Source organism: Vigna radiata, chromosome 3 (assembly GCF_000741045.1).
Source record: "Vigna radiata var. radiata cultivar VC1973A chromosome 3, Vradiata_ver6, whole genome shotgun sequence".
In the NCBI taxonomy this organism is placed as follows: domain Eukaryota; kingdom Viridiplantae; phylum Streptophyta; class Magnoliopsida; order Fabales; family Fabaceae; genus Vigna; species Vigna radiata.
The window spans coordinates 9,781,080-9,808,437 of NC_028353.1; the positions used below are offsets into that span (position 1 = coordinate 9,781,080).

A 27,358-nucleotide genomic window follows, 5' to 3' on the forward strand; every position below is an offset into this window, starting at 1 on the left:
ATTTTTAAAATAAGGAAAGTGTTTGATTTTTTTCAATTGAAGCTAGAGTGTGGATGACAGAGAAAAGGTTGGAGTGAAAGAGATGAAAGAGGAAGAGTTGTGAGAGATGAGAGAGGTGGGCAAGGGTTTGGAGGGTTTCTTTTTTTATTTTTTTAATTTTGAAAATGAAAATTATTAAAATATCCTTAACCTTAAAACTTAATTCATGATATATAAGGGTATTTTTGTCTACTGAAATCCGGTACACATTGCTAAAATGTACCAACTGAAAAACAGGCGTACGCAAGTTAGCAAACCCCATATATATATATATATTATATATATATATATATATATATATATATATATATATATATATATATATAAAACTTCTTTATAAAATTATAGATTTTCGTTTTTATTTCTAAATTTTTTTACCAATTCTTTAAATTTTACAATATCACAAACTTGTTATTATTATTAAAAGAACTAAAAATCCCTTAATAACCTTTAGTCTTTAGTAACATGATATTTTATTATTAAAAAATTTAAATTGACAATAAACTAACTATTATTTATAAAAGTAATACATATTTTAAAAAACTATATAAACATTTTTGAGGATATTTTATTAACTGTATAACTTATTCATTTTTAAGATTCACAATTTTTACGATTTAAAATTCCTAGAATGTAAAAAACTTATTGGTTACTAATCTTCCCATAACATTAACATTTACGAGAAGGAAGACTACATTTACTTAAAAAAAAAATAAAAAAATCCTAAGATGTTCGAATAAGAAGAATTAGGACGAAAAATTTAGAATATGTAAAGTATGTTAAAACAACTACATTTTTATTATAATTCCACTTAAAGAGCGAAAAATGGTATAAAACATTTTCAATTTTGCTTCTTTGTGTTCTCAATTTAAAAAATTTGCGTCAGTGAGCATTTTTTAGTTTAGTTCACTGACTCATAATTGTTCAGTCTATGGAGGAACTAAACTCTTGTTTCTTCAACCCTGCAATTTTGGATTCCCTATCCGAGGATTCTCTTCACGAAATCATCCGCAGCTACAATGGCTTCTGCGACGCGACGCAATCCCTTCTCACCGGCAACGGCGATCTCTCCGTCGGTCCCGACTTCGTTTCTCACGTTCACGCCCTCTGCAAACACCGTCTCCATTCCCTCGTTCAAGACCACTTTCTTCGAGTCCTCGAGGTACCCAACAATTTATTTCACCAACAGTGGTCTAAAGTTTGAATATTTATCGACTATTTTGGTTGCAGGAGACTTTTGAACGAAATGGGGCATCAAAATTTTGGCGCCATTTTGATCCCTACTCTCATGTTGCGGGTTTGAACAAGAATGATGATCTTGATGTTAGTGTGTTTTTATCCTTACTTCACTTCTTTCTTTCTTTTTCTTTTTTCGTTGTGGTAGGTGTTTACTTCTGCTTTATGAATCGTTGAAACAGATTGACGAGGATGAAATTCAGAGTGTGTTGTATAATGCTTTGGAAGAGGTTACTTTGGAGAAACAGTATCAGGAGAAGTGTCTTTTGATGTTGGTGCATGGTTTGCAATCTTACCAAGACCAGATGTCAGAGGATAAACATGATTTTGAAGGAGAAAGAAGTTACCTTACTTCTAAGTATCAATGGATTGTCTCTTCTGTTCTGATGGCCACACTTCCTCGGCATTTCCCTGGTTTGTTTGCAGTTTGTTACTTTTTAATAGGTTAACGAGGGTTTGTTTAAATAATCTGATTGCTTTGGTTATGAAAGCTTTTTCACTAATTTCGTGTTTTTCACCATATGTATTCTTTTACATCAAAGTTTGATATGATTAGCCCTAATATACTGATTTACATAGGTTAGTTCCTAATGCAATATTTTGAGCTCTTGATCTGTGGTCTGGGTCTTTTAAAGTGATTAACTGAGTATGAGTAAATAAGTAATCCCTGTCATTGATAAAAAAAATAATGGCCGATGTTCCAAATACATCCATGATTGAAACTTGTTACTTTACCTTGTAAAAGTGAGTTACTCACTTTAGAGAAGCCACGTCCTTTTTTTGACGTTTGTTTTAGTTGCTTGAAAGCTCTGCTTATTAAAAATACAGTTACTGTGTTTCCTCTTCGTATCATTTTCTCCTATTTGATATTTTTCAAGGAGCTTACTGCTTTCTTTCCTTCTTGCCTTGTATGTTTTTTTTCCTGTTTGCAACTTTTAGTTATACTGCATTGGTATTTTAAAAGAAAACTGGAGGAGTTAAGTACGATCATGGATGAAGAGTTTTGTGATGATGCATCTCAAAATAAGGATGGCATGGATTTAGATGAAAAAGGAAAAATATGCAACAAGGTTGGTGAAATGGATGTTGATGAGTGCTATAACGACCATAGGTTCTCGGAAAACAGCAGACTGGTGAAGAACATTGGAAAGGTTGTTCTTGATCTTAGAAATCTTGGATTTACTTCCATGGCGGAGGATGCTTATGCTTCTGCTATATTTTTACTACTGAAGGTGAGGATGTTTCTGAAATTCAAAGTCCTGGCTTTTCCAGCTTTCTTGAATCTCATTTTACCAATTTGGCTCTCACCATTTTGTTTCACTTATGTATCTCTTTGTAAATCTAACCTTTGGATGGCATTTGGCTTTCTCCTGTCTGAATGGCAGGCAAAAGTAAATGATGTAGCTGGTGATGATTATCGGAGTTCTGTTTTACAATCTATTAAAAGCTGGATACAGGTTTAACTTCATCCTAATTATGCTGTAATTTTCAATTGATATTTTATAATTACATTGACACATCAATTTGACTCTAATTACATTATAAATGTGAATTTTTGCATCAGATAGTAATAATTAATATTGTTGTATATTTCACCATTCAGATAACATTTAGCTATTTTTCATTTTTAGATGTGCGAATTGATAAAAGAGACTGGTCAAAGGATGCCCAACCAGCAAAAAAATTTCCAATATCCAGTCTTGTCAAAATTTTATGCCACATACAAAACCATGATTTCTTTCCTCATGATATATACTAAATTCTTTACATATATACCATACACGATATATACTAAATTCGTTACATATACCATATATATACGGATTCAATCAAATAAGATTTTATTATGATGCTTTGCTTTGGCCAATCATTTGTTTTCACAACAACTTAATTTACCCGCTTTACTAAAATATCAATGTTCATATGTATTTAAGTCTAGTAGATAAAAAGTAACCGCATAGTGCATACGAGTTCCAAAGTCATTAATGAAATAACTTATTTTGAGACCCTATTTATATATTTCCTAAAGTTTGACTGTCACTGTACTTTATATAAAATATACTTTCTACCCATAGTAGCCAATTTAGGAAAAATGTACACTCACAATTGGTATGCTGATAATTGGTATCATTCAGGCTGTTCCTCTCCAATTTCTGCACGCACTTCTTGTCTATCTTGGTGATGTAGTTAGTTATGAGAGTACATCATCAGGTTTGAAATCACCTTTGGCACCACAACCATCTTCATGCTGTCCTGGAATTAATACTCCCTCTGAAGGGCTAGTGAGATGGAAGTTGCGGCTGGAATATTTTGCATATGAAACACTGCAAGATTTAAGAATAGCTAAATTATTTGAGATAATTGTTGATTATCCTGAGAGGTACCTTATTTATAGTTCTTTTTATTTCTTCTGGGTTTCTATTAGAAAATTAATTGTCCTATTTCTTTTTTCTTAAACAAATTGAATGGCTAGTTCAACACCGTTGCCTAAAACATATTTGTGGTTATAGCTTCGAGTCATAGCAGAGAGATTGACAATTGTTCTAGGATTTAACATTTTCTTTCAGAAATGAAGTTGTTTCTGTTTCAGAAATGAATCTAGAATTTAGATTATCAACTCTTTCTTCTTGTAGTTCCATGCTTGCCTTGGTTTTGAATAACTTTCAAGCTCCAACATTTCGCACTTGTGCCATTTGGCTTGTCTTAACTAATTCGTTCTTTGCTGGATCGTGGCTTGTTTGTTCATGTCATGTCTTCTGATAATTTATTTTCTTTCTCTCTACTAATTTTTGAAGCTCTCCTGCAATTGAAGACTTAAAATTGTGTCTTGAATACACTGGACAACATTCAAAGCTGGTGGAATCGTTTATTTCAGCACTGCGATATCGCTTGCTTACCGCAGGGGCATCAACCAATGATATATTACACCAATATGTTTCAACAATTAAAGCACTTAGGACAATAGATCCTGCAGGTGTTTTCCTTGAGGCAGTTGGTGAACCCATAAGGGATTATTTAAGAGGAAGGAGGGATACCATAAAGTGCATAGTAACAATGCTGACAGATGGAACTGGTGGAAATTCAAGTTCCTCTGCGAATCCTGGAGACAGCCTTCTTGAAGAGTTGAACAGAGACGAAGAAATTCAAGAGAATGCTGGTGTTGATGATGATTTCAACAGTGATGATAGGCAAGCATGGATCAATGCCATGCGGTATATGTGTTCTGGATGATGATCAGTTGCATTTAATTATTTTATGCCTTCCATATTATAAAATGACCTTTCTTTTAATTGCCTTTTCCAAGCAGATGGCAACCTGACCCTGTGGAAGCAGATCCATTAAAGGGAAGCAGAAACCAAAGGAAGGTTGACATACTTGGGATGATTGTTGGCATAATTGGTTCAAAAGATCAATTAGTTCATGAATATCGAACTATGCTTGCTGAGAAACTTCTAAATAAATCAGATTATGATATTGATTCTGAGATACGTACTCTAGAACTCCTGAAGGTATTTATTCAAATAAAAACTCATGAAACCTGGTTGATTGATAGGTGTGGAATTAATATTATATATTATTTCGTGTGTATATTCATTCATGTTTTCTATTGCTATCTAAACATTTATTAATGCCTTTTGTTTTTGCAGATACACTTTGGAGAGAGCAGCCTACAGAAATGTGAGATTATGCTCAATGATCTAATTGGCTCAAAGCGAACCAACAGTAACATTAAAGCTACCATAAATCAGCTACCTCAGACAAGTAATTTCCAAGTTCATATTTCCCATGTTTGTGATTATTGTCTGCAACAATTTTAACTATTATTTATCTTTAATTTCTTTTCACAAACAAATTGGCGATGCTCCCTCAGGTGTTGAAGTGGGAGACAGTGCAATATCCATGGATGTAATTTCTGCTACTATCATATCTTCTAATTTCTGGCCTCCAATACAGGTTTGTGTTCACAATTATTTTATTGATTCTTTTGAATTTTAGTTAATGAGCAGATAAGTGATTTATCTATGTCATCACACGACATCTATTCCTCAATAAGATTTTGTATTATTTTTAGGCTCAGCAATAAGGCTTTTTCTCTGAAGAAAGTGCCAAAACTTATTGTTCAATACAATTTTTATTATTTTTTTACTATATATGTACTCTTCACTTTCTATGGGTACGATTCATTACTTCTTTCAATTAATTTCATTTTAAGGATCACTTCTGCTTGAGATGCAGGAATTATGTTGGTCCCTTTGTTCCATGATGCCTTGACTTGTAAATCAAATCAGTTTTTTACATAGTTTATCCTCATCTTATCTTAAGCAAATAAAAAATGATCAAACATTCCTTTTTCTGTCCCCACCTTCCTGCTATTATCACTCTTTTTCGTTGTTGAAATCATTATGCTGAGGCAAATTTATATTCTCCAAACGAAAATGTACTACTCACGTATGTAACAATTTTTGCAGCAAATATATGAATTTTTCTCTAAAATGGTAAATCAGAAAATAAAGACACATAAATAAAATCAGGTTTTATAGTGTTGATTTTCAATCAGTTAACAATTTCAAATTTGTGAAATAACGTTTCAGTTCTCTCGTGTAGAAAGTTCAGGTAACTTTGCCTATCATTTTTTGTTTTATTGAGTTGTGTTAAGCTTGAAACGTAAACCAAGCACACTATGATGACATAATGTACCTGCTGATAAATAAAACATAATCTAGCCTTCCTCAACATTAAAAGAAAAGACAATCTAGATTTTTTTAATGATTTCATTAAAACTGCGTCTGTACTATTTTAACTTTGAAGAGATTTACAGGATGAGCCACTTAACCTGCCTGAACCTGTTGACAACCTCCTATCTGATTATGCAAAGAGATTTAGTGAAATAAAAACTCCTCGTAAGCTTCAGTGGAAAAAAAGTCTTGGCACCATCAAGGTTAGTTGCTCTATATTTACCGTCTGTGGATAGTTAATACAGTTTTTGAACTTGATGAATAATGATGCCCCTTTCTTACCTTTTACTATTTGCTCCAAATATTACCATTTTCTATGGTGCAGCTGGAGTTGCAGTTTCAAGATAGGGAAATGCAATTCACAGTAGCCCCTGTTCACGCATCTATCATTATGAAATTTCAAGAACAACCAAGGTATCCTTAGCAATCTTTGCATACCTTTAGTCTGTTGTGTACTAGTAATATTATATTGTATTTCTTTTTTCAGTTGGACTGCTAAAAACCTTGCAGCTGCTATTGGGATACCTGCAGATGCTTTAAATCGGAGAATAAATTTCTGGATAAGCAAGGTGGGTCTGATGGACCACTTCTGCAAATTTTCTTGTTCTTCTTTTTGGTATCACTACTTTGCAGCATGATTATATTTAGTTTGTGCGGATGAATATTATCTCTTTTGAGTTAACTAACTTACGATGGTTTTTTCTTAACAAAAAGTACACTTTTTACTTTAACACTGAAGTTCATTTACTTATGATGATTATAGTTTTTCGATGACATGACTTGCTGTTCAAATGTGAACAATTTAACGGCTGTGAATTTTCTCTTTTAAAACCATGAAGTCTGAAGTTTAGTAGTGAAGTTGAAACTAAATACTCTTGCTGTCTTTTTTGTACCCAGGGGATCATTACAGAGTCGCAAGGGGAAGATTCCTCTGACCATGTATACACCATTGTGGAAAACATGGCTGAGACAAGTAAGAATGGAGCCAGTGCTGGCACCCAGGATCTTCTAGGAGGTGACGAGGAGGAGGACAGATCTGTGGCCTCTGTAGAAAATCAACTTCTTAAGGAAATGACTGTATATGAGGTAAGTGGGATAAAGTGATGGTCATTTGATAGTTATGACTTACACTTGACTTTAACTATCCAATAATTAGAAAATTGACTGCCTAGACTTGAGAATCTTTGCAATGTATGCTGTTTGAATTTTAATCTTGCAGGGAAAATATTTAATGAAGAAACACTCTAGAGAATGGATGTTCCTTGAATAAATAAATACAGTTCTTCTTCATCATCAGCTTGTTATTCCTAGTTTTGCCACTATGAAAAAAAATACTTTTTGGCCAAAGACGGCTTCTGGAGTGCACATACATTTTCATTTATTCATCTCGAGGCATTTAAACACAAAGGATGTGCAATGCATAGATTAAGATATATTTAACTGATGAAGCTTCTTTGCAGAAATTTATCATGGGGATGCTCACAAACTTTGGTAGCATGGCATTAGATCGAATTCACAATACTCTCAAGGTAATAATGGTTTTAACTTATAACTCCTGATAAAAAGAACAGTTTTACGCCTATATAAGTATTTGCATCTGTGATCAGATAGATTTAATTACATGATTGTATTGCAGATGTTTTGCATTGCTGATCCCCCATATGACAAATCACTCCAGCAACTACAAAGCTTTTTATCTGGTCTGGTCTCTGAGGAGAAGTTAGAACTTCGGGATGGAATGTACTTTCTAAAGAAGTAGTTTGATTAAAGAGTTGAAATGAAATGCCTTTGGTCACGAGCAAAAGGGTAAAATTTCTGCATGTGTTTCCAGAACCTGAATTTCATGTAATTAGTGTATATTTTATTAACTGACTCCTAACCATCCGTGTTTTTACTTATATGTTCATTACCATACATAATGTTCATGAATAACTTTATATTTGGAATTTACTGAACCGACAGCTTGAGCTCCATTCTTGGTGGCATCTTTGTGTTGTCCTGAGGAAACTGCATCCTTTTGGCAAGACTTTGTTTGCAGACTTAGCTAGTCATATGTGTCAGTTTTATTTTGGTTATGCAATGGTGGCAGTACCAATCTGAAGCATTCATCAAGTTGTTGGGAAAACACTATCCAAGATATGCTAAATAATGCAAATTCAAGTACACCAATATCATCTTTGCCCCAGGAGATGTGGATTTGAAGACGTTATTAGCTTTCAACATATGCTACTCCTTGGTTTGCAAACCTTTTTCCAAAGGCTTCCACCTTTGCGATTATCATCTATTCTGAACGAGTCACCTTCCGGTATGTAAATTTGTACTTTTTACTGCTAATTTAAGTTTAGATGATATTATGAATCGAATAGGAAACAATATTTTATAGTGTTTACATCAAATGTAAGTTAATTCGTTTGGTACTTTTTTCATAACTCATTAGATAGTAGAGTAAACCTGAGCAAAATTGTAAGATACTTAACGAAAAATCACATTAAATCAAGTAGATCATTACCATAACCACCTAGCTTAGTAAGTGTATGTCTGATACCCCCAAATTATTAATTAAAATCTTTTGAATAGAAAAAAATTGTAGTTGGGATCAAAGTTATCTGTTAGGAATATAGTTATAGATAAAATAAATTTTACTCATTGAAATAAAAAATATTACAAGTAATATTGTGTAGATAATATTATGAGTAATTATTTAAATTTGAATTTTTTTACTAAAGTGATAAAAAAGTAAATAATTCTTTTATAATAAGTAATTATTTAAATTAAAAAAGTAGTTATCAAAAACATAAAACTGAAAAAAAGTTTATTTTTATTTTTATTAAGAATAATTATTTAAATTTAAAAAATAATAATTAAAAATTAAAAAGGTAAAATTTGAAAAAAAAAGTGTAATTTTTTTGTACATAGTTATAGATAGCAACTTTTTTTTAAGTGTCGAATAGACTTGGTTTAATTCTTGAAACCACGGTTTCCGGATTTAAATTCCTAAAGACAAGCCAATAAAGCAAAACAGACTAGAAGAGCGATTCTTTACAAAAATGGATGGTGCTGACAATAATTTTGAGGTTATTGCTTTCTGCATCTCATCATTTTTATCTTCCACCCCATCCTTTATTTTAATTCCATTCTTATCCTTGTTTGGTAGTATGCTTCGGAAAAACATAATCCAGAAAAGGAAGGGGTGATAGAATAGATTGTTTCCGGATATCTTTACAATGATAGCATCAGTAACATATTTATTGAATATTGATGTCGATTACAAAGGGTAAACCGTTTCAGTCTGTTATATTTAAACCACGAATAAAACATTCTTATTTTTTGAAATGTTTTTTTTACCAAGGTTCCAAGCTGGTTTTATTGCAGCTGAACTCACAGAAAATAAGATACTTGGGATGGATGCCTACATAATTTAAAGGAAAACAAAATTATTACATGGTGAACTGCATTATAATTAATTTCGATAAATTACAAAAGAGAAGAGAAATAATACTATTGATATTTAATCGAAAACGTAGAGACTCTGTATCATTTTAATTTATTTAAAATATAATTTATATCTACATATATATAAACACTTTATTTTGTCGTGTACACATTATTTGTACTATATATAAGAGGATTCATTTTTCTCTCTCTCAATTTTATCTTTTAAATAACAATTATTTTTAACTAAAATAATTATATTTATATTTTTAATCTAAATTTGATTATATTATAAATTAAAATAATTATTTTATTATTTTATTCTTTTAATAATTACTTTCTTAGATGTAAAAAATTATTTGCAATAAAAAACTATTTAACAATAACAAATCATGCAAATTATTTATTTTTATAATTTAATAAGTTTTTGCCATAATGAAAAGGTAAATACACATGATGCACTTGTTTTCGTTATTAGAAAAACATTTCCATAAGTATAAAATACGTAAAAAGAAAAAGAAAAATCTCGTAAAAGTTAGCATGTATTATACAATAGGACTAAAATAAGATGATTGTTTAAACACCTAAAAACAATTTAAATTTATTTGATATTATCTTTTTTATTTTTTTACTTTTCTTCTTAAAAAAAATATAAAAAATTATATTTTTATAACTATTTTATCTTACACTTTATATCAAATGAATTAAAAAGTATGTTATCTTATCGTTTCTTCTTAAATAAACTTACATTCCATGTTATTAAACTTGACATTCTGAGATGAAGAATGAAATCTCTTTTCCACCCACTTAATATGTATAAAAGTAATGAATGCAAAAGGCAAAAGAAAAGTTTGGAATCATAAGGATAAAATATATATATATCTTAATTAAGCATACCTCTCTGCATGAATCATCCATGCATGTTTTCAGAGAACTTGTATTCTGGAATTGGAACATGCCCAGACTCTATTCTACTTACATCTTCTAAAAGAATTGCGTAGTGTCTCTTCACTTCCTCCACTGATTTATCACCGACTTCTTTCGCTATATTATGCCACCGATCTGGTCTCTCTTCACCATACAAGACCAATGCCTTCTCAAATTGTTTGTTCTGCAGTCTTGTCCAAGAGGGATAACGTTGTTCTTTGTTGTTCATGTTCAAGGAATTTGCAGCCATTAATTAGGGAGCTTCAACGTGTGATTTCATTCCATTTGAAAGAGTACACAATAAAGAAATATTAAAGTATATGTATGCTACGATTGTTGTTGCACTTATCTTTTATGGAGGGGAGTCAACATTTACGTAAGTTGTGGCTTGAGTATAGGGTCAGTCGTGGATAACCTTGAAGAAACAAATATAAATAGATTGAACCACTGACAGATATCAATTCTGTTAATATCCTTATCTGAATGACACCCAATGAATCTCACTGTTATTAATTTTATTTAATTTACATCAGTTCTATTTTTAAGTATGATATAATCCATACGTGGATGAATATTGTTTCTAAGTAAACATTAATTAGAAAATATATATATGTGATTTTGATAACAAAGGAGATGAGCTATAACATAAGTTATATATTCATGACTTTATATATGATATAATATATATAACAGATTAATAATCTGATAGATATAAATGAAACTTGAAAATTGCAAAACTAATTAAGAGAAACACAAGTTTAGACTGAATGAAGAACAAGAAAAGAGTGAAAAACAGCACAGAGAAATGATCAATGTGGAGGGCAAAATGTAATGACATAGCGAGGTGCGACACAAGTCTTGAGGACTGAATCATCAAAAGCATAGCTATAAGCATTAGGGCAAACGGTCTTGAAGAGACGAGCAAACACAGTTGGCTTGCATCTTCCAGCAAACTCACCAGTGCAGCAATACCTATCTGACTTTGCTGCCAAACAAGCACTCTTGCATCCCACAACCTTCCCATTCCTCTCCACAACCAAAGCTGAAGGGCAATAAACGTTCAAGTTAGCTTCACAGCCAGCAACACCACAACCTGCACCACTACCACTCACTGGCTTCATTGACACAGGAAGGTTAAACCCATCAACCAAACTAACATCATAGAAATGCAAAGCTGATTTTGAGGTTCCAAGGGTCATTTCTACTAGGGTTGCAGGAGGGACTCCACCGATACCATTGCATTGCAATAGCCCTCCACAATCTCCTGTTTGGCAATAACCTTTGCCTGTTTCTTGGTCCAAGTAACACCCTTGTCTGCCCCAGATTCTCCCTGACCAACCCTCAGGGACATGCACAACAACCTCTTCGCCGCTTCCAAGATAAAACCCGCCATGTTTTGGTGAAGGGTGTCCTCCATTGCCGAGAATTGCGGGCCATACACTTTCTTTGCAGTTGTTCGCCACTATGAGTTCTGTTCCATCTGTTTCACATGACACCAGAAATTATTCAGAGTAAAACTATTATAAACGTTAATACCACAAATGAAGAGTACAAACATTAACATTCAAGGGAATAGCTAATCATGAAAACAAAAATGATATTAAATGGATTGTGAAAGGGAAGAAAATCAGAACCGGTGTCGGAGATGAAGACTAGAATGCAGAAGAAAAGGAAGTAATGTGAGGAAGAAGGCATTGAGTTTAGGAAAGTGGAACCGTTTCTGCTCCTTCCTTGTTCAACTGTGTTGTGTTTCATTTCATGGTGCTGCTGAGAAGGAAAAAGCTATGTGGAGGTTCCTTGTTTTTAGCCATTTTCTAATCATGTTTCAAAACTGTTTCCCACCACTTTCACCTCTTATTCTCTCTTGAGAATTAATAGATTTTTAATTAGATGTGAAAAAGAAAATTATGTTAGTAGTTTATTTCCAGAAAACCATGAAGATAACTAAAATCTTTTTTTTTTTTTAAATATAGGTTAATCAACCACTACAATTAATTGGATATATTTCTATTCTTTCTCATACTAAAAATAATGAAATATATTATTTCACACATATAAATCTTTTACATTTTTTTATACTATTCCTTTCTACTTTTTATTTTTTCTTTTTTAAAAAAATACAAACTTTTATGATATTTTACTATTATATTTACAATTACATAAAAATAACTCTTTTTTTATACATGTTTTTTTCAATTTTAACTTTTAAATATATTTTTTAAATTGAAATAATTATATTACAAATTTTATTCTTTAAATAGTTTTAAATTTAACCGTTTCTTTTAATTTGTATTTTTTCTTAACTTACAACTTTTAAAATAACTACGTATAATAAAATATCACCTTTAACATAAATGTAAACCATATATAATAAAATTATTAAATTTATTTTTATAGTAATAATGATTTTATTATAAAAAATAAACACACATACTTTAGTGTGTATACATATATATACACATTTAATTATCATCATCACAAATATTATTAACATTGTAAGTTTTTTAATGTTTATTCTGATTATCATTACTATTATATATGTTCCATTATTAATGTAATCGCAATGTTTAATAATGCTACATTATATAAATATACATATATTATGTGAATATACATATATGATAGAGATTTTTTTTCACTAATTTATCTTGAAACTAAACTTTGATTTAACTTTTTTTTTTAAACCAACAACTAAAATGATCGTAGACTTTACTTTTGGTTATTTTATTATTGATTTAAACGTTTTTCTTGAATTGGATTAGTTTATGGACATCTGCATGGTAAATTGTGCAGTTTTTATGTTATCTATCTTAAAAAAATATATTGATTTGTACTTAATGTAAGAGTAATTGCTTTTCCAAAAATGATACTTAAAATTTAAACTCTAAAATAATATAAAAACAGGAGACAAGATTCCGGAGGAGCGGATCGGCACGAATATCGGTTTTCTCATTCTGTGGCAAAACAAACCGGTCCGGGTAGGTACCTTTTACCGCCGAAACCGGATCTATTTCAAGCGAAGCCAACTCAACCGGATCCCTCTCTCTATGCCCTAACCGGTCTGTCCGGTCACATTTCCACGGTTCTTTTCTCTTCTCACTCTTGGGGTCGGTTCATTCTCTCTTCCTATTCCCCTCTTCTCCTCCAATAATTAAAAAAAAAGCGATTCATCAAACCGGGTATGCATTTTTTTCCCACTCTCTATTTGGTTCTTCAATTTCCGTTTTTTTTTTTTCCATCTAAACCAGACCCGGAAGCGTTAAGGAATTGATTTTGAAATGGATTGCATCTTTGTAACAATTTGGCTCTGTGGAAAGTAAACACCGATTTGGGTCATGAGAAAGTGGTTGTTTTTGTTGCATCACACTAATATGGCTGTTATGTTATTATTAATCTCTGAAATGGTGGCTGTGATTATAGGGAAAAATGGGTTCGAATCTGGAACCGGTGCCAATTACATCCCAGAAACATGACCCGGCATGGAAACATGTTCAGATGTTTAAGAATGGGGACAAGGTGCAACTGAAGTGCATATATTGTCTGAAGATGTTCAAGGGTGGTGGGATTCATAGGATTAAGGAACACCTTGCTTGCCAGAAAGGGAATGCATCCACTTGCAGCCGTGTCCCCCATGATGTCAGGCTTCACATGCAGCAGAGTTTGGATGGGGTTGTGGTGAAGAAGAGGAGGAAGCAGAAGATCGAGGAGGAGATTATGAATGTTAATCCTTTGTCCACTGTTGTGAACTCGCTTCCCAATAATAACCAGGTTGATGTCAATCAGGGGGTGCTTGCCATTGGAGTGGACCACAATTCAAGTTTTGTAGTGAATCCTGGAGAAGGAATGAGTAAGAATATGGAAAGGAGGAAGAAGATGAGAGCTAGTAAGAATCCTGCAGCAATTTATGCAAACTCGGAGGGTGTTGTTGCTGTGGAGAAGAACGGACTGTTTCCCAAAAGAGGGGACAATCACATTCATATGGCGATTGGTAGGTTTTTGTATGACATTGGTGCACCTTTTGATGCGGTGAACTCAGTCTATTTTCATGAAATGGTTGATGCAATTGCTTCAAGGGGTGCGGGTTTCGAACGGCCCTCGCATCATGAACTTCGGGGTTGGATCCTGAAGAACTCTGTGGAGGAAGTGAAGAATGATATAGATAGATGCAAGATGACTTGGGGGAGGACTGGCTGTTCCATTTTGGTTGATCAATGGACAACAGAATCTGGGAGAGTACTGACGAGCTTTTTGGCTTATTGTCCTGAAGGCATTGTCTTTTTGAAATCTTTGGATGCAACTGAGATTTCAACTTCTGCAGATTTTCTGTATGACATGATAAAACAAGTGGTAGATGAAGTTGGAGTCGGGCAAGTGCTGCAAGTGATTACGTCTGGTGAAGAACAATATGCTATTGCTGGTAGACGGCTGACAGACACTTTTCCCACCCTTTATTGGAGCCCTTCTGCTGCTCGTTGCATTGATTTCATTCTTGAAGATTTTGGAAATCTTGAGTGGATTAGTGCAGTCATTGAACAAGCTAAATCTGTAACAAGATTTGTGTACAATTACAGTGCAATTTTAGTTATGGTTAAAAGGTATACCTTAGGGAATGATATTGTGGATCCATCTTTTTCACAATTTGCTACGAACTTTTCCACATTGAAACGGATGGTTGATCTTAAACACAATTTACAGGCCTTGGTGACTTCTCAGGAGTGGGCAGACTGCCCATATTCGAAGAAATCAGCAGGGCTTGAAATGTTAGATTGTCTAAGCAGTCAAACATTTTGGTCCTCGTGTGACATGATTGTTCGTCTAACAACCCCTCTCTTAAAAGTTCTGAGAATAGCTAGTAGTGAGATGAGACCTGCAATGGGATACATTTATGCTGGAATGTACCGGGCAAAAGAAGCAATTAAAAAGGCACTTGGTAAGAGGGAGGAGTATATGGTGTACTGGAATATTATACATCATAGATGGGAAAGGCTGTGGCATCATCCTCTTCATTCTGCTGGATTCTACCTTAATCCAAAGTTCTTTTATAGTATTCAAGGAGATATACACAGTCAGATTGTCTCAGGAATGTTTGACTGCATAGAGAGATTGGTACCTGATACAAGAATCCAAGATAAAATTATCAAAGAGATAAATTTGTACAAGTCTGCTGCGGGCGACTTTGGGAGAAAGATGGCAGTTAGAGCAAGAGATAATCTGCTTCCTTGTAAGAGTAGTATACACATATGTTATATTATGATTCAACTTTCCTAAGTTTAAGTAACTTAATTGAAAAATGAATTAGAATCTATTCAAGTTGAAAGCAGTAGTAGTACAAGAATGCTGATGTCAAAACTGATAAGATGGAGGATAACAAAATTTAAATTTGTGTCAAGGCTTTATGCTTTGGCATGATGACCAATCCTGTAGAAGTTGAAGTTTGTCTGAAAGTTCTCCACAAACTACTTATAGTTTAAGAAACACTGCCAGCGTAGTTCTTCTGAAATATTTCTCTATGAAATGTATCTGGAATTTGACTGTTGGGTTCTATTTGACTTATATGCTTGATAATTTAAATTTTCTGTACACAAGACTTAGATATGCTATTTTTCTAGCTGAATGGTGGTCAACATATGGAGGAGGCTGCCCAAACTTATCACGATTAGCAATTCGTATTCTCAGCCAAACATCCAGTATGATGTCCTGGAAGAGAAACCAGATTCCTTTTGAACAAATAGTCAACACAAGGAATTACATAGAGCGCCAACACCTTACCGATCTTGTCTTTGTTCACTGCAATTTACGGTTAAGACAAATGTGAGCTTAAACTGTTGTACATTGAATATTGATAGTTTGTTTTAATGCAGTTGCCAATTGAAGAGAATTATTATTCTGTTTAACTTTTCTTTCAGGTTTGTGAGCAAAGACCATGATTTTAGTGACCCTTTATCATTTGACAGCATTAGTTATGTTGATGAGTGGATTAGGCCAAGGGATTTATACACAGACGAGTATGGGAACTCAGATTGGATGACACTGGATCCATCGTCAGTTAACACTATGCTTTTAAGGCCTTTAAATGATGAAGCTGAAGAATTGGGTGAAGGTAAACTACATGTGCTTAGGATTTGTTTGGACAAGTCTCTCATTAAACACTTCTAGTAAAGTAAAATAAGAAGAAACAATTAAATCAACATATCTGTGAGTTGTTTGTAGCTTATAAAGAATTTAACTTCATTTTGTTATTTTTATTTCCTAAAGTATTTATAAAATATTTTGCTGTAGAAAGTTATATTAACGAACATGTTTTCAACTGATTGTAGGGTTTGATGATGATGAAATTTTCAGTTGTGGGAAAGATAGCGAGGATGAAAACACTGTTGAAAAGTTGGTAAATCAATAGCAAATGATCAGAGAGAATAACCATGGATTTGTTTGTTGATTAGTGCTAATAGCTTCCCACATTATTGCCTAATTCAGAAAAGGTGTTTCCATTGTTTCCAAGTTTTTGTTTGTGGAAATTACTGTTGGAAGAAGATGGAAGGAGATTGAGGAGGTGCTCGGTGAACAAGTGAAGTGCATCCAGCATCCTATTTTATTGTTAGATATAGATACATACATACATATATATATATATATATATATATATATATATATATGAATTGGCATGATTTGCTATGTTCTTGTACAGTAGTTAGTTGCATTACATCTCCTGTATTGAATAGTTTTGCTGTTTTTTTTGCACTTCTAGAGTGTACAGCTATTGCAAACTGAAGTAAATGAAAAGGAAATCGACCGATAGAATCTGCGATTTTCATTTTTGGCTAAGATATGCCTTTTATGAATTACTGTAATACATTATCACAATTAAACAAGCTCGTGAGTATTTTCACTTGAATAATTTCTTACTCACATACTGGGTTTATGTTTTAATTTATTTTGAGTAAATTATCATCTTAAAAGTGAAAATAATACTTTTTATTTTACCCTTGTTTTTAAATACTTTATTAAATGAAATAATTTAATATAATTTATACTATAATTTTAATAAGTTATGTTACAAAAATTGATTTTGGATAAGTTTGATGATTATTTATCAGTAAGTTAACGATGCATTTTAAGTTATCTGTGATGTATACTTTAATAAGAAAATTATACAATTATAATAATGTGTAATTTTTATTTTCTTACTTTGAGAATAAAGCATTTATTATTTATTCTGATAAATTGTCAAATAATAAATAATTTAAATTTCATATATAAATAAAATAAAAATTAAGTTCGCTTCCGGATCATAAGTACTTAATAAAACTTGTCTTTTTAAAGTTCGGATAATTTTTTTCATAAATATTTTTAAAAATTATTTTTTATAAAAAATAATTAAGTTATACCCGAATTAAAAATGATTTTTGTAAACGTTAGTATGGTTAAGAAGTATGTTTTAATAAACAAATTATTTCTATAAAAAGAAGAAGAGTAATTAATACGAGAATACATTGAAAATAATAATTTGTTAAAAAATTTAAAATTATCGCTGTAATAGAAAAAGCAATTTTTATTGATAAATAAATTATTTTAATTTATTATTATACTTATTTAATATTTCTTCCAAATTATTTTTCTAAGAAGTGTTGGAAGTTTAGTCTTAACAAATAAACAAACAAATTTCATTCAATACAGAAATTTAAATTAAAAATCTCACGTTAATTTAGAGGAAAAATAAAAAGACAATTATTCTAGTCAATAGTCAGAGAAGAGAATCTTTTGACCCTTTTGACCCTTTAATTCCAACTATTGCAAGTTGGTCATTATATGGTTTCTTTTGTCCTTTACCGGCCACCGGAAAGTGAAAGAGACGACGCCACGTCATCACCCACCGACGACCACGGCGAATACGAATGTAACTCCTCGTAGTAGCCACCACCACCATCTTTTTTCCCGTAAACCACCGGCGGAGGCGGCGCCACCTCCCTCTCCAAATACCTCACCACCTGCCTCATGCTGGGCCTCTTCTCTGGTGCCTCCGCGGAACACAACAACCCCACTTTAATCACCATCAAAACTTCCACCTCATCAAACGCGCCACCCAACCTGGGGTCCACCACCGCCAGCGGCGCCCCCATGCGCCACCGCTCCCAGACCCAGTCCACCAGCACCAGCTCCTCCGGCAATGCCTTCACCTCAATGGGCCTCCTCCCGCACACCACCTCCAACAACAACGCTCCGAAAGCGTAAACATCAGAACTGGTGGTGGGTTTCCCCGTTCGTGTGAGTTCAGGTGCAAGGTACCCCATCGTTCCGACCACACGTGTGGTGCTAGGGTTGGCACCATGCTCGTAAAGCTTGGCCAACCCAAAATCCCCCAACCTCCCATTCATGTCACTATCCAACAAAACGTTCCCCGCTTTGACGTCTCTGTGAATCACTGTTTGTTCCCACTCCTCATGCAAATACACCAACCCCAAACCCACTCCCTTTATTATCTTAAACCTTTCCTCCCACGTTAGTATTTTCCTCGCTTGATCGAACAAGTATCTGTCCAAGCTTCCATTTCTCATGAAATCGTACACAAGTAAAAGGTCGTTTTGTTTCCGACACCAACCCAGTAGCTGTACCAGATTTCTGTGTCGGAGTCTTCCTATGGTTGATACTTCTGACACAAATTCCTGCATACGTTGTTTCGATTCGTGCGAGATTCGCTTCACGGCGATTTCCATCTGGGACTTCGGGAGAACCCCTTTGTAGACGCGACCGGACCCTCCGAACCCGAGGAGGTTCTTGTCTTTGAAACCCTTCGTGGCTTTGTGTAGCTCTTTGTATGGGAATCTGTGTGGCCCAACAACGTCCCTCTCCCAAGCTTCGATTACTTCGGCGTTCTTCATACATCTGAATATGTAACACGCCAGAGAAATTGTGGCGAGTGTTAGAATCAATAAAAGGGAGAGTCCTAATTTTAAGCGCTTTTGAGTTTTGTTGGAGGCAGAGAGAGATGGGAGCTTGTGCAGTGAAAGGGTTTTGGCCTCTCCGTTTATTTTGAAGCTCCAACCCAAAATATAGTGTGTGCTTGCGAGTAACCCTGTCGAAGAAGAGAACCCCACGTACATGGAATCTTGGAGAATTGGTGACAGATCTACTTTATATTTTAAAATTGGGGAAGTGGGTTTGGAGGAAGTTGGGGAGAGTCTAACCTCCAATTGGTTCGTTGATGAATCATAATCAACCCATGCTTGTGTCACTTTACCACTCTTCAAACTCAGGTTTTGCTTATTGGTTGAATCCTCAGGGAAAAACGCAGCTTCAACAGATTTGTTGGATACCATGTTGTTGAGGTTGACACCAACATGGTTGTCATTGATGTCCTCGAACTCGAAGTCTTGGACGGTATCGAACTCCACTGCGAAAAGGTGGTTTGAGAAATTCCCCAATTCTTTTGGGTTGAGGAGGCCCAAATACTGACTCGGGTATGCGGCCGACAGCGACCTGGAGCGCGAAATGGTGAAGGCAAAACCGTGCCCACCGAGTTTTGGGTACTGAGGGATGATTGCAAACGCAAAAGCAGTGGAAAAGGACAGCAGTTTTGGGTCGGTGGAAGAGCTTTTGTTGTTGTGCTTGAACTGAATTGGGGTTGGATAAAACGCGTGCCCAATTACTCTCTGAGTGTTGTTTGTTAAACGAAGCAAGCCCTTGTGCTCAATCACTGCTCCTCCGTTTAAGGCGATGTTGGTGGCAGAAGCACCATCAAATCCGTTGAAGAGAAACTCTTGACACTTTGCAGTGTTTGTGACCAGAAGAAGGGTCAAAACACAGAGAGGAAGCACAAGCAGAAATGTTCTGGTTTTGGCCATCACGAGGCAGAGCAACCAAAAAAACTGTACACACATGTTACATATTTCATATTCTTTGTATAAATCATTATGTAAACTCAAATTAATAGTGCGTTCTGCTGTGATGTACTATTCAAGAGTGTGTGGATTGTAAACTGAAACGTGGTTATTACTTGTTTGATTGATTTCTCTCACATGTTTGGTGTTTACCACAGATTGTGACTTAACACAGCTTTACCATTTTGAATATCATCATCGCCCACTTCCACTTCCTTTTTTTTTCTGTATCAGCTTTATACAATTTATTTTATGTGTTGGTATCTCCTCTTATGGTCCCTTTCTCATAAAATGTGTTATCCACCATGAATTTCTTTTTAAGTAGTCTAGCTGAACGTGTATAGCATGTGAATATTTGATGTCAATTGTTTTTCTTTACAACTTCCGTTGATCAGAACTTTATCTCTTGGTTTCCTTAATTTTAAATTATAGTGATATTGAATAATATAAAAGAAAGTTGGTTAGCTTATCATGATTTATAATTTGATATGCAGGAGTTTGATTCTGGATTATATATGTTTCAGAATATTAGATATAATTAAACATGGAGCATCTCCAACTCAGCAAAGAAAGCTGTCATTTTCGGGGGCTTGTCTTCTGGTGTAAGCGACACCATGAAAGTCAGAACATGCAGGTAACATAACAAAATAGGATAAAGATACTTAGGCAACATTTTTTGACAACATTTGAACATCATCATACGTGTCATTGTGTGATTGGTTCATGATAGTGTCATTGTGTCATTTGGACCAATCACACAATGACATGTATGATTGATGTTCAAATGTTGTCAAAAAATGTTGTCTATGTATCATTACCCAACAAAATAATAGAGTGGTGTACTTAGGTTTGGCTTTACACCAATTTTACTTGCTTGCCAAATTGGGAAACCGACTTATAGGTGATATATCTGTGGGTTGGAGTTGAAGTACAAACAGGTCAACATTGATATGGTAATTACATGTTCTTTCAAAAGGTTTGAGATTATCAAATTTAAATGGAATTACTCATTTATGAGGGTGAAGTTGTGTTCTGATTTAAGATTTGGGTTAAATATGTTTTTAATCTCTATACTTTGAGGCGATTTTAGTTTTAGTCCATTTTCAAAGTATGGTACAATTTAGTCCTTCAACTTTAGAAAACTCTGGTTTTAATTTTTTTTACCAAATTTTTTAACTTTATTTGTTGTTCCAAGCACGTTTCTCACTTAACATTGAAGCAAAAATGTGTCAAACAGTGTAAACAATCCAAATGCTATAATAAAACGTGTTTGAAACAACAAATAAAGTTAAAAAAATTTGATAAAAAGGACTAAAACCAGAATTTTCTAAAGTTGAAGGACTAAATTGTACCATAATTTGAAAATGGACTAAAACCAAAATCGCCTCAAAGTATAGGGACTAAAAACATATTTAACCCTTAATATTTCAATTATTAATTTTTTGGAGTATTTAGTACAATTGTATATCCAAAAGATTTGAACAATTCTGGACAAGATAGTTTATGCATTTTTCATATTAATTAGTTTATAAGCTTAGTGATATTATAAATCATATTTTATCTTTTAAGGTATACTTTTCACTTTAAAAAGCCAGATGTTTTGAATTTATCTGATACAGAAAAGATATATAACACAAAATGAACTAAAAGTCGAAGCTGTATAAAAAAACTAATTTCTGGGTTTTTTTAAGTTGATTTAATTCAAATCAATCAAATTTAGTTCTAATAGTCATACCAATATGCACATTTTTTTTTCATGAATTAACTTAAAAGAGTAAACTCATATTACTTGTTTTTATAAAGATGTGTGTTGGTAAAATTACAGTTGCATGTAATTATGAAAAGCATCTTTTAATGTGTACTGTACCAATCCAAATTCCTACCCAGATATAATTGTGTCAAATTGCACGTCTTGTCTATTCGTGGCAAATTTGACTACCTCCACCCAAACTTTAGTGCTTGCTCTAATGCTCCTTCACGTCATAAGTGAAATAGAGAAAAAGAGTAAAACTTAAAAATGGAGAATAAAAATAAAATTTGTAAAAATTGTTTAAATGGAGAGAAAAAAGAAAAAAGAAAATAAATTGTCTCTCACTTATGTATCAAAATATTCGTACATTAATTAAAAATTAGTTTAAACCCAAATATTTATTTTATTATTTTCTCTTATCATTAAAATATATATTAATTTTCAATTTATAATGTATAATGTGATTAAACCTTTTAAACAAAATATGAAGAAAAAAATATACCAATCACCCCTCCTTGTTACATGGCAATTGAAAGGAAGGAGAGATTTTTATGAATCCCGAAAATACCGTTTTGTTTTACATTTCTCATCCCAAACAAAAAGTGAATACTTCAATAAAATTTGTCTACCTTTCCATTTCTTTTTCCTCTAATTGCATAGACACAGATAATGAGAAAGTCACACATCACTAGTGCTCTTTACTATTCTCTGGCTCTTGGAAAAGCTGTCTCATCTAGCCAAGATTTACATGCACATAATCTATATAGCCTAGCCTCCACCCTACTCATTTATGCATGAAATTTCTTGTTGCTTTGTGGCAACTTAGAATTTATACCTTTTTAGATATTTCCTCACCATTTGTAGAAGAGAAAAACATTAGAGTTTGATTATATTATAACAGAATTATCAATTAATTTTATATGAAAAACATTATAAAACCATCATTATATAGGTTTCTCAAACAACAAAGTCTTGTTCCTATTCATGACTATCTCCTCCTATCCTCTTTTAGAGGAATGATATTAAGACATCTCTTCCTTTTACAAGTATAGCTAACACATTATTTTTCTTCTGTTCTTTTTTTCATACCTACTATACCCCACTTTTGTACTTACATTTTTCTCTCATTCTCGTAAGTAATAGGATTTTGGGTGTCAAACATTTATTTTGTAAATTTAGTATCCACAATTTATTTGTTTGCACGTGGACCTTGTTAGCATAGAGAGATGTACGTAGGTGATTGTGCATGACCTGTGAATAGTATTTACACAGATCAGACCCTTTTTTTTTCTGCTTTGATTTTTTGACTTTAAAATTCAAAGTAATATAGCAGCATAGTAGAAAGATGCTTGATTTTTTCACGAGCTTGATGTTCTCTTATTAATTTCTTCACCCGACTAATGTTTTAGAATTTTGTTTAAAAGGGTTTTTTTCTTGAAGGACAAAATTTACAGCACTCTCATTGCCTTTGTTATATACTTCTGCATCAACTGTGCTCATTTTTCAAATGATTCTTTTCGGCAGTGTCAATATTTTTCCAAACTTAATCACTTTCTGGAAACGATGTTTGGTATTCATGATCAAGGTGCTTTATATTTGAAGGGTATACAAGAAATAATATATATCAATGTTTTTCTTTTCCTTTGAATGTTGCAATTGTTAATGTTTATGATTTGTGACGTTTTTTTAACAGTTTATTATCTGAACTCGATCTCTCTCCAAGTTTTTCAAAGCCTCAGCACTTCGAAAACGAAGCTATAGTGGCTAGATATGAATGCACCTCAGACAAAAATAAAAATAAAAATCGAGTATATATGACAAAAGGAAAAGGCACCAGATTCATTAAGTGCAAACTGTAACCCAAAATTATAGAGAAGAGTCCAATAAGAAACATATAGTAAAATTATTTCAAACTTAGCATCTTCTCTTTGTACACAACACATTGAGAATGCTAAGAATGTAATACTCAAGTGCCATCACAATTGCTAGCACTTGGACCATTGAACCAGTACAACCATCAGTGACAGAAATATTTACTTGCCGGGTTGCTTTGCCTGCACAGAAACAATGCAAGAAGAATTTCAGATCAAAGTGAGATTTGAAGATTGAGCCAAACATTATTGTTGCAAGTTTAAGGAAGATTAAGCTTGATGCAAACCTGCAATCATGTATGCCGGTAAGTCTATTTGAAGAAAGATCCACTCTTAATAGCATCTTCGTTAGCATTTCCAAGAGCAGCCTCATTCAAGTACTTGTCAGCCAATTGGACTCTCTTCACATTTTCTTGTTCTTGGACAAGCATGTTACCATACTGCAAGAGCTTGTCCAGACTCATCTTGGGCTGATCAAAGGTAGGAGGTCCTTCCTTTGAGTTCACAAGCTTCTTCCCAATAGCATCAACACCAACACCAGAAATCCACTTCCTCACTTCATCATCATACACTCTGGCCCTCAGTGCACCAAAGAAATCTGCAGCACAACATGGGATGGTATAGCATTAGTATTTGTTATCTTCTCTTTCTTGTTCTAACTTGTTCTGTACAATATTTCAAAACAAGGGTGATATTATTGTGATTAATCAAAATGCTCCTTGGTTTTATCATCTTCAATGGAATCAAATTGTTCTTTCTTTAGCTCATCTTTTGTTCTATTTTAAATACGAGTTTAATGACTAGGCATTCATGGTGTAAAACATTTTTATACTATCAATTAATCAGAAATTGCATTTTATATGACTTTTAAAATAGTTATTACTACGAAGATTTAGCTCATACGACAGGTTTAGTGATTCGTTCAGTAACTAAAAAGTCATGTTTAGCATGATTTGACTTCTGATTAGTTAACTGTGTAAATGTGTAACATTGTTTATATATATTATGTTGTGTGATTTTAAAATGTCACTCACCAAATTCTTCTACCTTAGTGTTACAGTGTTTGGTTCTTAGTTCTTACCAATAGATTGGCCTGGGAAGGTGTCAACAAGCTTTGTAATGTCCTCTTCAGGAACACCATCGGTGCGGAAAATTCCCTTGCAAACACCAACGCGGTCGTCCCTTGTTGGTGCCCAGTAGAACTTCTCCATACGCCCATCACGAATGAGAGGAGCATACAGCGTTGAGAAATCGTTACCGGTGACAATGATGGGCACACGGGCGTTCTCTTCCTTGTTGTACATACCAGGAAGCTGCACATTTGTAGGGTTATCAGCAATGTTCATGAGAGTGGCATTCACCATCTGGTTGTTCACAGTGTATTGGGTGGTTCCACCAAGACGACCTGCTCCTGCATCAAGATCGTTGATGAATAGAGCACACATCTTTCCCTTGGCGATCAAATCTGCAGCTTCACGGTATCTCTGCCTGATCAATTTTGCTGGCTCTCCGGCATTTCCACTTTCCAACTCTCCAGCACTCATCATGATGGGGCTGTAATGGAATCACAATTGAAACAAACGAATATAAACAATGTTTGTGACCCTTGATTACAAAATAATTCAAAACTTTGATGAAGCATGAATTTTGCAAAATATCAACACTTTCTACTCTATTTGAGTGAGGGATTTGTGAAAATGAATTTGAAGTGAAATGATTTATGCTTGGACGTGTTTATTTTCAAGCATGTAAAATATCTAGAATAAGGTGGGTTCAACACAAAAGTTGCGTAAAGTCAAAACGAGTTTATATATAAAATTACTTTAGCTATATTTCAATGTGGTTTGGGAGATCATGAAGGGGGTAGTTCAGCAAGAACTTACTTGATTCCCATCTTGGCAAAGACAAGCTCACATTGGAAAGACTTTCCTTGTCCCTTGCCTCCCCAGATACCAAGAATGAGAGGAACCTGCAAAAGGAATTGAAAAAAAAAAAAACATGAATGGCGTCATCTAATTTGACAAAAGTTCAAGTGCAATTTATGCAGAGAACATGTTTGGTGGCATGCCTTGATGTTGGGCAAGGTCATGAAGTTCTTGGTGATGTGAACAACAAGCTTGTCCAGAAAAGCAGGAGCAATGTAGAAACCATCCTTTATGTTGTCAAGCCTAAATTAAGCAGCACATATCATGATGGTAAGTTTGAGACAAAAACAGAAGGAAACACTAAATCAACGGTTTAGAGATTATGTGAGCAAGTGCACTCACTGTCGGAGTCCAGTGCTAAGGTATTCGTAGGAGCTCATGACGGCATAGTGTGTTCCAGCATCCATTGGAGCTTGGAAAAGAGGATCAACCATACCCTTCCCCCTTGTGATGTCTTGTTGGTCATCAGAGATATCGTAGGCCAGACCCTTCCATCTGTCCTTGTTGGTCTGCTGGCTCTCCTCAATCTCTTTCTCAGCAGCAACAATTTTGAAGCTTCCATTCGTCACCTTGCTGTTAGGGACCCTTGAGGCAACAGCCTTCTTCAAGCTTGTGCCAAAGAAAGCTGAAGTGGGAGCTGAAGCTCCTGCTCCTGATCCATTCAGGTTCAACTGCAATATCACATCACATTAACTACTCTTCATACTCTCCTTACTAAAAAAATTCACTATTTCACAATCTCTTATCTATCAAATACGACGATTGGTTTAATTAAATTCTTGCTTTAATATTTATATATGAAAGTTCTACATTTTAGATCTTATATAATGTTTTTTCTATGTTTCCATTTTGTAACTATACATAAGCTTTTAATACATAAGCCTACAAAAAACTGATGCATGTGTATATAAATGATTAGTTGAAAATCTTTAATTTTGTAAGATTGTAATGTTATATGAGGCACAATGATGAGGCAAACATGCACATCAAACACCTTGATGCACCAGCTTAAAAGCAGCAATCATCTGAACTCAGCATGTTTGGAAATGACACACGGCTACGTGAGGTGAATAAACATGTGGAATATACGCATGTGAAAGCCCTCCCTGACACTCTTTTAAGTTACCCTTTTTTTTATATTTGATAAACATACATGTGAAAGAAGACATAAAAAAGGCAACAAGTGTAAGAAAGTAGGAAAGGTATCGTACAATAGCTCTGTTGACAGCTCCGACAGTGGAGACGGAGGCAGCCATGGAAGTGTTGTGTTTGGAGTTGTGGAGAGAAAGGGTAAGGTTGTTCTTCGACTGCAGATTCAGTGCTAGCTGGCTAATGATCAAAGGCTACGTCTGACTTATAGTAGTTGCTTGAGCACAAAAGGATTGGTCACAGAAGCCGGACATCCACACATAGAAGATTGATAAGCTACCACGTGGCAAAATACTGTTCCTGCAAGGTTTTTTGTCCCTCTTAGTCCTAGATTTTGAGGTTGTTATTGCAGCTTTTTCTATCTCCACCAGAATTGAGGAGATATGTTTGCCACACAAGTCTTGAAGGAGACTATCGT

General features: G+C 34.0%; 5 protein-coding genes across 6 annotated transcripts; 2 read left to right on the plus strand and 3 right to left on the minus strand.

Annotated features, from left to right (window-relative positions):
- Nucleotides 1–917: 917 nt before the first annotated feature.
- On the plus strand, nucleotides 918–8,428 carry LOC106756719 (anaphase-promoting complex subunit 2). The gene is made up of 17 exons (XM_014639263.2): nucleotides 918–1,201; nucleotides 1,270–1,362; nucleotides 1,458–1,689; nucleotides 2,215–2,507; nucleotides 2,661–2,732; nucleotides 3,411–3,655; nucleotides 4,071–4,487; nucleotides 4,583–4,784; nucleotides 4,923–5,037; nucleotides 5,147–5,229; nucleotides 6,095–6,214; nucleotides 6,337–6,425; nucleotides 6,499–6,580; nucleotides 6,909–7,097; nucleotides 7,472–7,540; nucleotides 7,648–7,817; nucleotides 7,974–8,428. Exons 1-16 carry the CDS (start codon nucleotides 971–973, stop codon nucleotides 7,768–7,770), a joined length of 2,655 nt encoding a protein of 884 aa, XP_014494749.1. The 5' UTR covers nucleotides 918–970; the 3' UTR covers nucleotides 7,771–7,817; nucleotides 7,974–8,428.
- Nucleotides 8,429–11,150: 2,722 nt separating this feature from the next.
- LOC106757009 (thaumatin-like protein) lies at nucleotides 11,151–12,065 on the minus strand. The gene is made up of 2 exons (XM_014639595.2): nucleotides 12,005–12,065; nucleotides 11,151–11,850 (listed from the first exon to the last, which is right to left on the minus strand). Exons 1-2 carry the CDS (start codon nucleotides 12,063–12,065, stop codon nucleotides 11,180–11,182), a joined length of 732 nt encoding a protein of 243 aa, XP_014495081.1. The 3' UTR covers nucleotides 11,151–11,179.
- A 1,244-nt stretch (nucleotides 12,066–13,309) lies between these two features.
- Nucleotides 13,310–17,222, plus strand: LOC106756843. 2 transcript variants are annotated; one of them, XM_014639447.2, is made up of 5 exons: nucleotides 13,310–13,549; nucleotides 13,791–15,591; nucleotides 15,980–16,181; nucleotides 16,277–16,470; nucleotides 16,688–17,221. In XM_014639447.2, the coding sequence occupies exons 2-5, from the start codon at nucleotides 13,797–13,799 to the stop codon at nucleotides 16,765–16,767; spliced, it is 2,271 nt and encodes a 756-aa protein (XP_014494933.1). In that variant the 5' UTR covers nucleotides 13,310–13,549; nucleotides 13,791–13,796; the 3' UTR covers nucleotides 16,768–17,221. The 2 variants fall into 2 exon arrangements, with proteins under 2 accessions (XP_014494933.1, XP_022635121.1); XM_022779400.1 differs by lacking the exon at nucleotides 13,310–13,549 and adding an exon at nucleotides 13,619–13,686 and having other exon boundaries at nucleotides 16,688–17,222.
- Nucleotides 17,223–18,009: 787 nt separating this feature from the next.
- Nucleotides 18,010–20,499, minus strand: LOC106756731 (L-type lectin-domain containing receptor kinase S.4). The gene has a single exon (XM_014639280.2). The coding sequence runs from the start codon at nucleotides 20,243–20,245 to the stop codon at nucleotides 18,194–18,196; it is 2,052 nt and encodes a 683-aa protein (XP_014494766.1). The 5' UTR covers nucleotides 20,246–20,499; the 3' UTR covers nucleotides 18,010–18,193.
- Nucleotides 20,500–23,808: 3,309 nt separating this feature from the next.
- LOC106757684 (ribulose bisphosphate carboxylase/oxygenase activase, chloroplastic) lies at nucleotides 23,809–27,118 on the minus strand. The gene is given in 7 exon segments (NM_001317275.1): nucleotides 23,809–24,049; nucleotides 24,154–24,464; nucleotides 24,948–25,420; nucleotides 25,750–25,835; nucleotides 25,935–26,034; nucleotides 26,134–26,462; nucleotides 27,003–27,118. Coding segments are annotated over 6 exon segments (1,320 nt in total). The 5' UTR covers nucleotides 27,048–27,118; the 3' UTR covers nucleotides 23,809–24,049; nucleotides 24,154–24,177.
- Between the last annotated feature and the right edge of the window lie 240 nt (nucleotides 27,119–27,358).

Coding starts and splice junctions, on each gene's coding strand:
- LOC106756731 (XM_014639280.2), bottom strand. CDS start 20,245: ATGTGTGTACAGTTTTTTTGGTTGCTCTGCCTCGTGATGGCCAAAACC.
- LOC106756843 (XM_014639447.2), top strand. CDS start 13,797: ATGGGTTCGAATCTGGAACCGGTGCCAATTACATCCCAGAAACATGAC. Junction 15,592..15,979: donor AAGAGATAATCTGCTTCCTT/GTAAGAGTAGTA, acceptor CTATTTTTCTAG/CTGAATGGTGGTCAACATAT. Junction 16,182..16,276: donor AATTTACGGTTAAGACAAAT/GTGAGCTTAAAC, acceptor CTTTTCTTTCAG/GTTTGTGAGCAAAGACCATG.
- LOC106756719 (XM_014639263.2), top strand. CDS start 971: ATGGAGGAACTAAACTCTTGTTTCTTCAACCCTGCAATTTTGGATTCC. Junction 1,690..2,214: donor ACTTCCTCGGCATTTCCCTG/GTTTGTTTGCAG, acceptor TGCAACTTTTAG/TTATACTGCATTGGTATTTT. Junction 6,581..6,908: donor TAAATTTCTGGATAAGCAAG/GTGGGTCTGATG, acceptor TTTTGTACCCAG/GGGATCATTACAGAGTCGCA.
- LOC106757009 (XM_014639595.2), bottom strand. CDS start 12,065: ATGCCTTCTTCCTCACATTACTTCCTTTTCTTCTGCATTCTAGTCTTC. Junction 11,851..12,004: donor AGTCTTCATCTCCGACACCG/GTTCTGATTTTC, acceptor CATGTGAAACAG/ATGGAACAGAACTCATAGTG.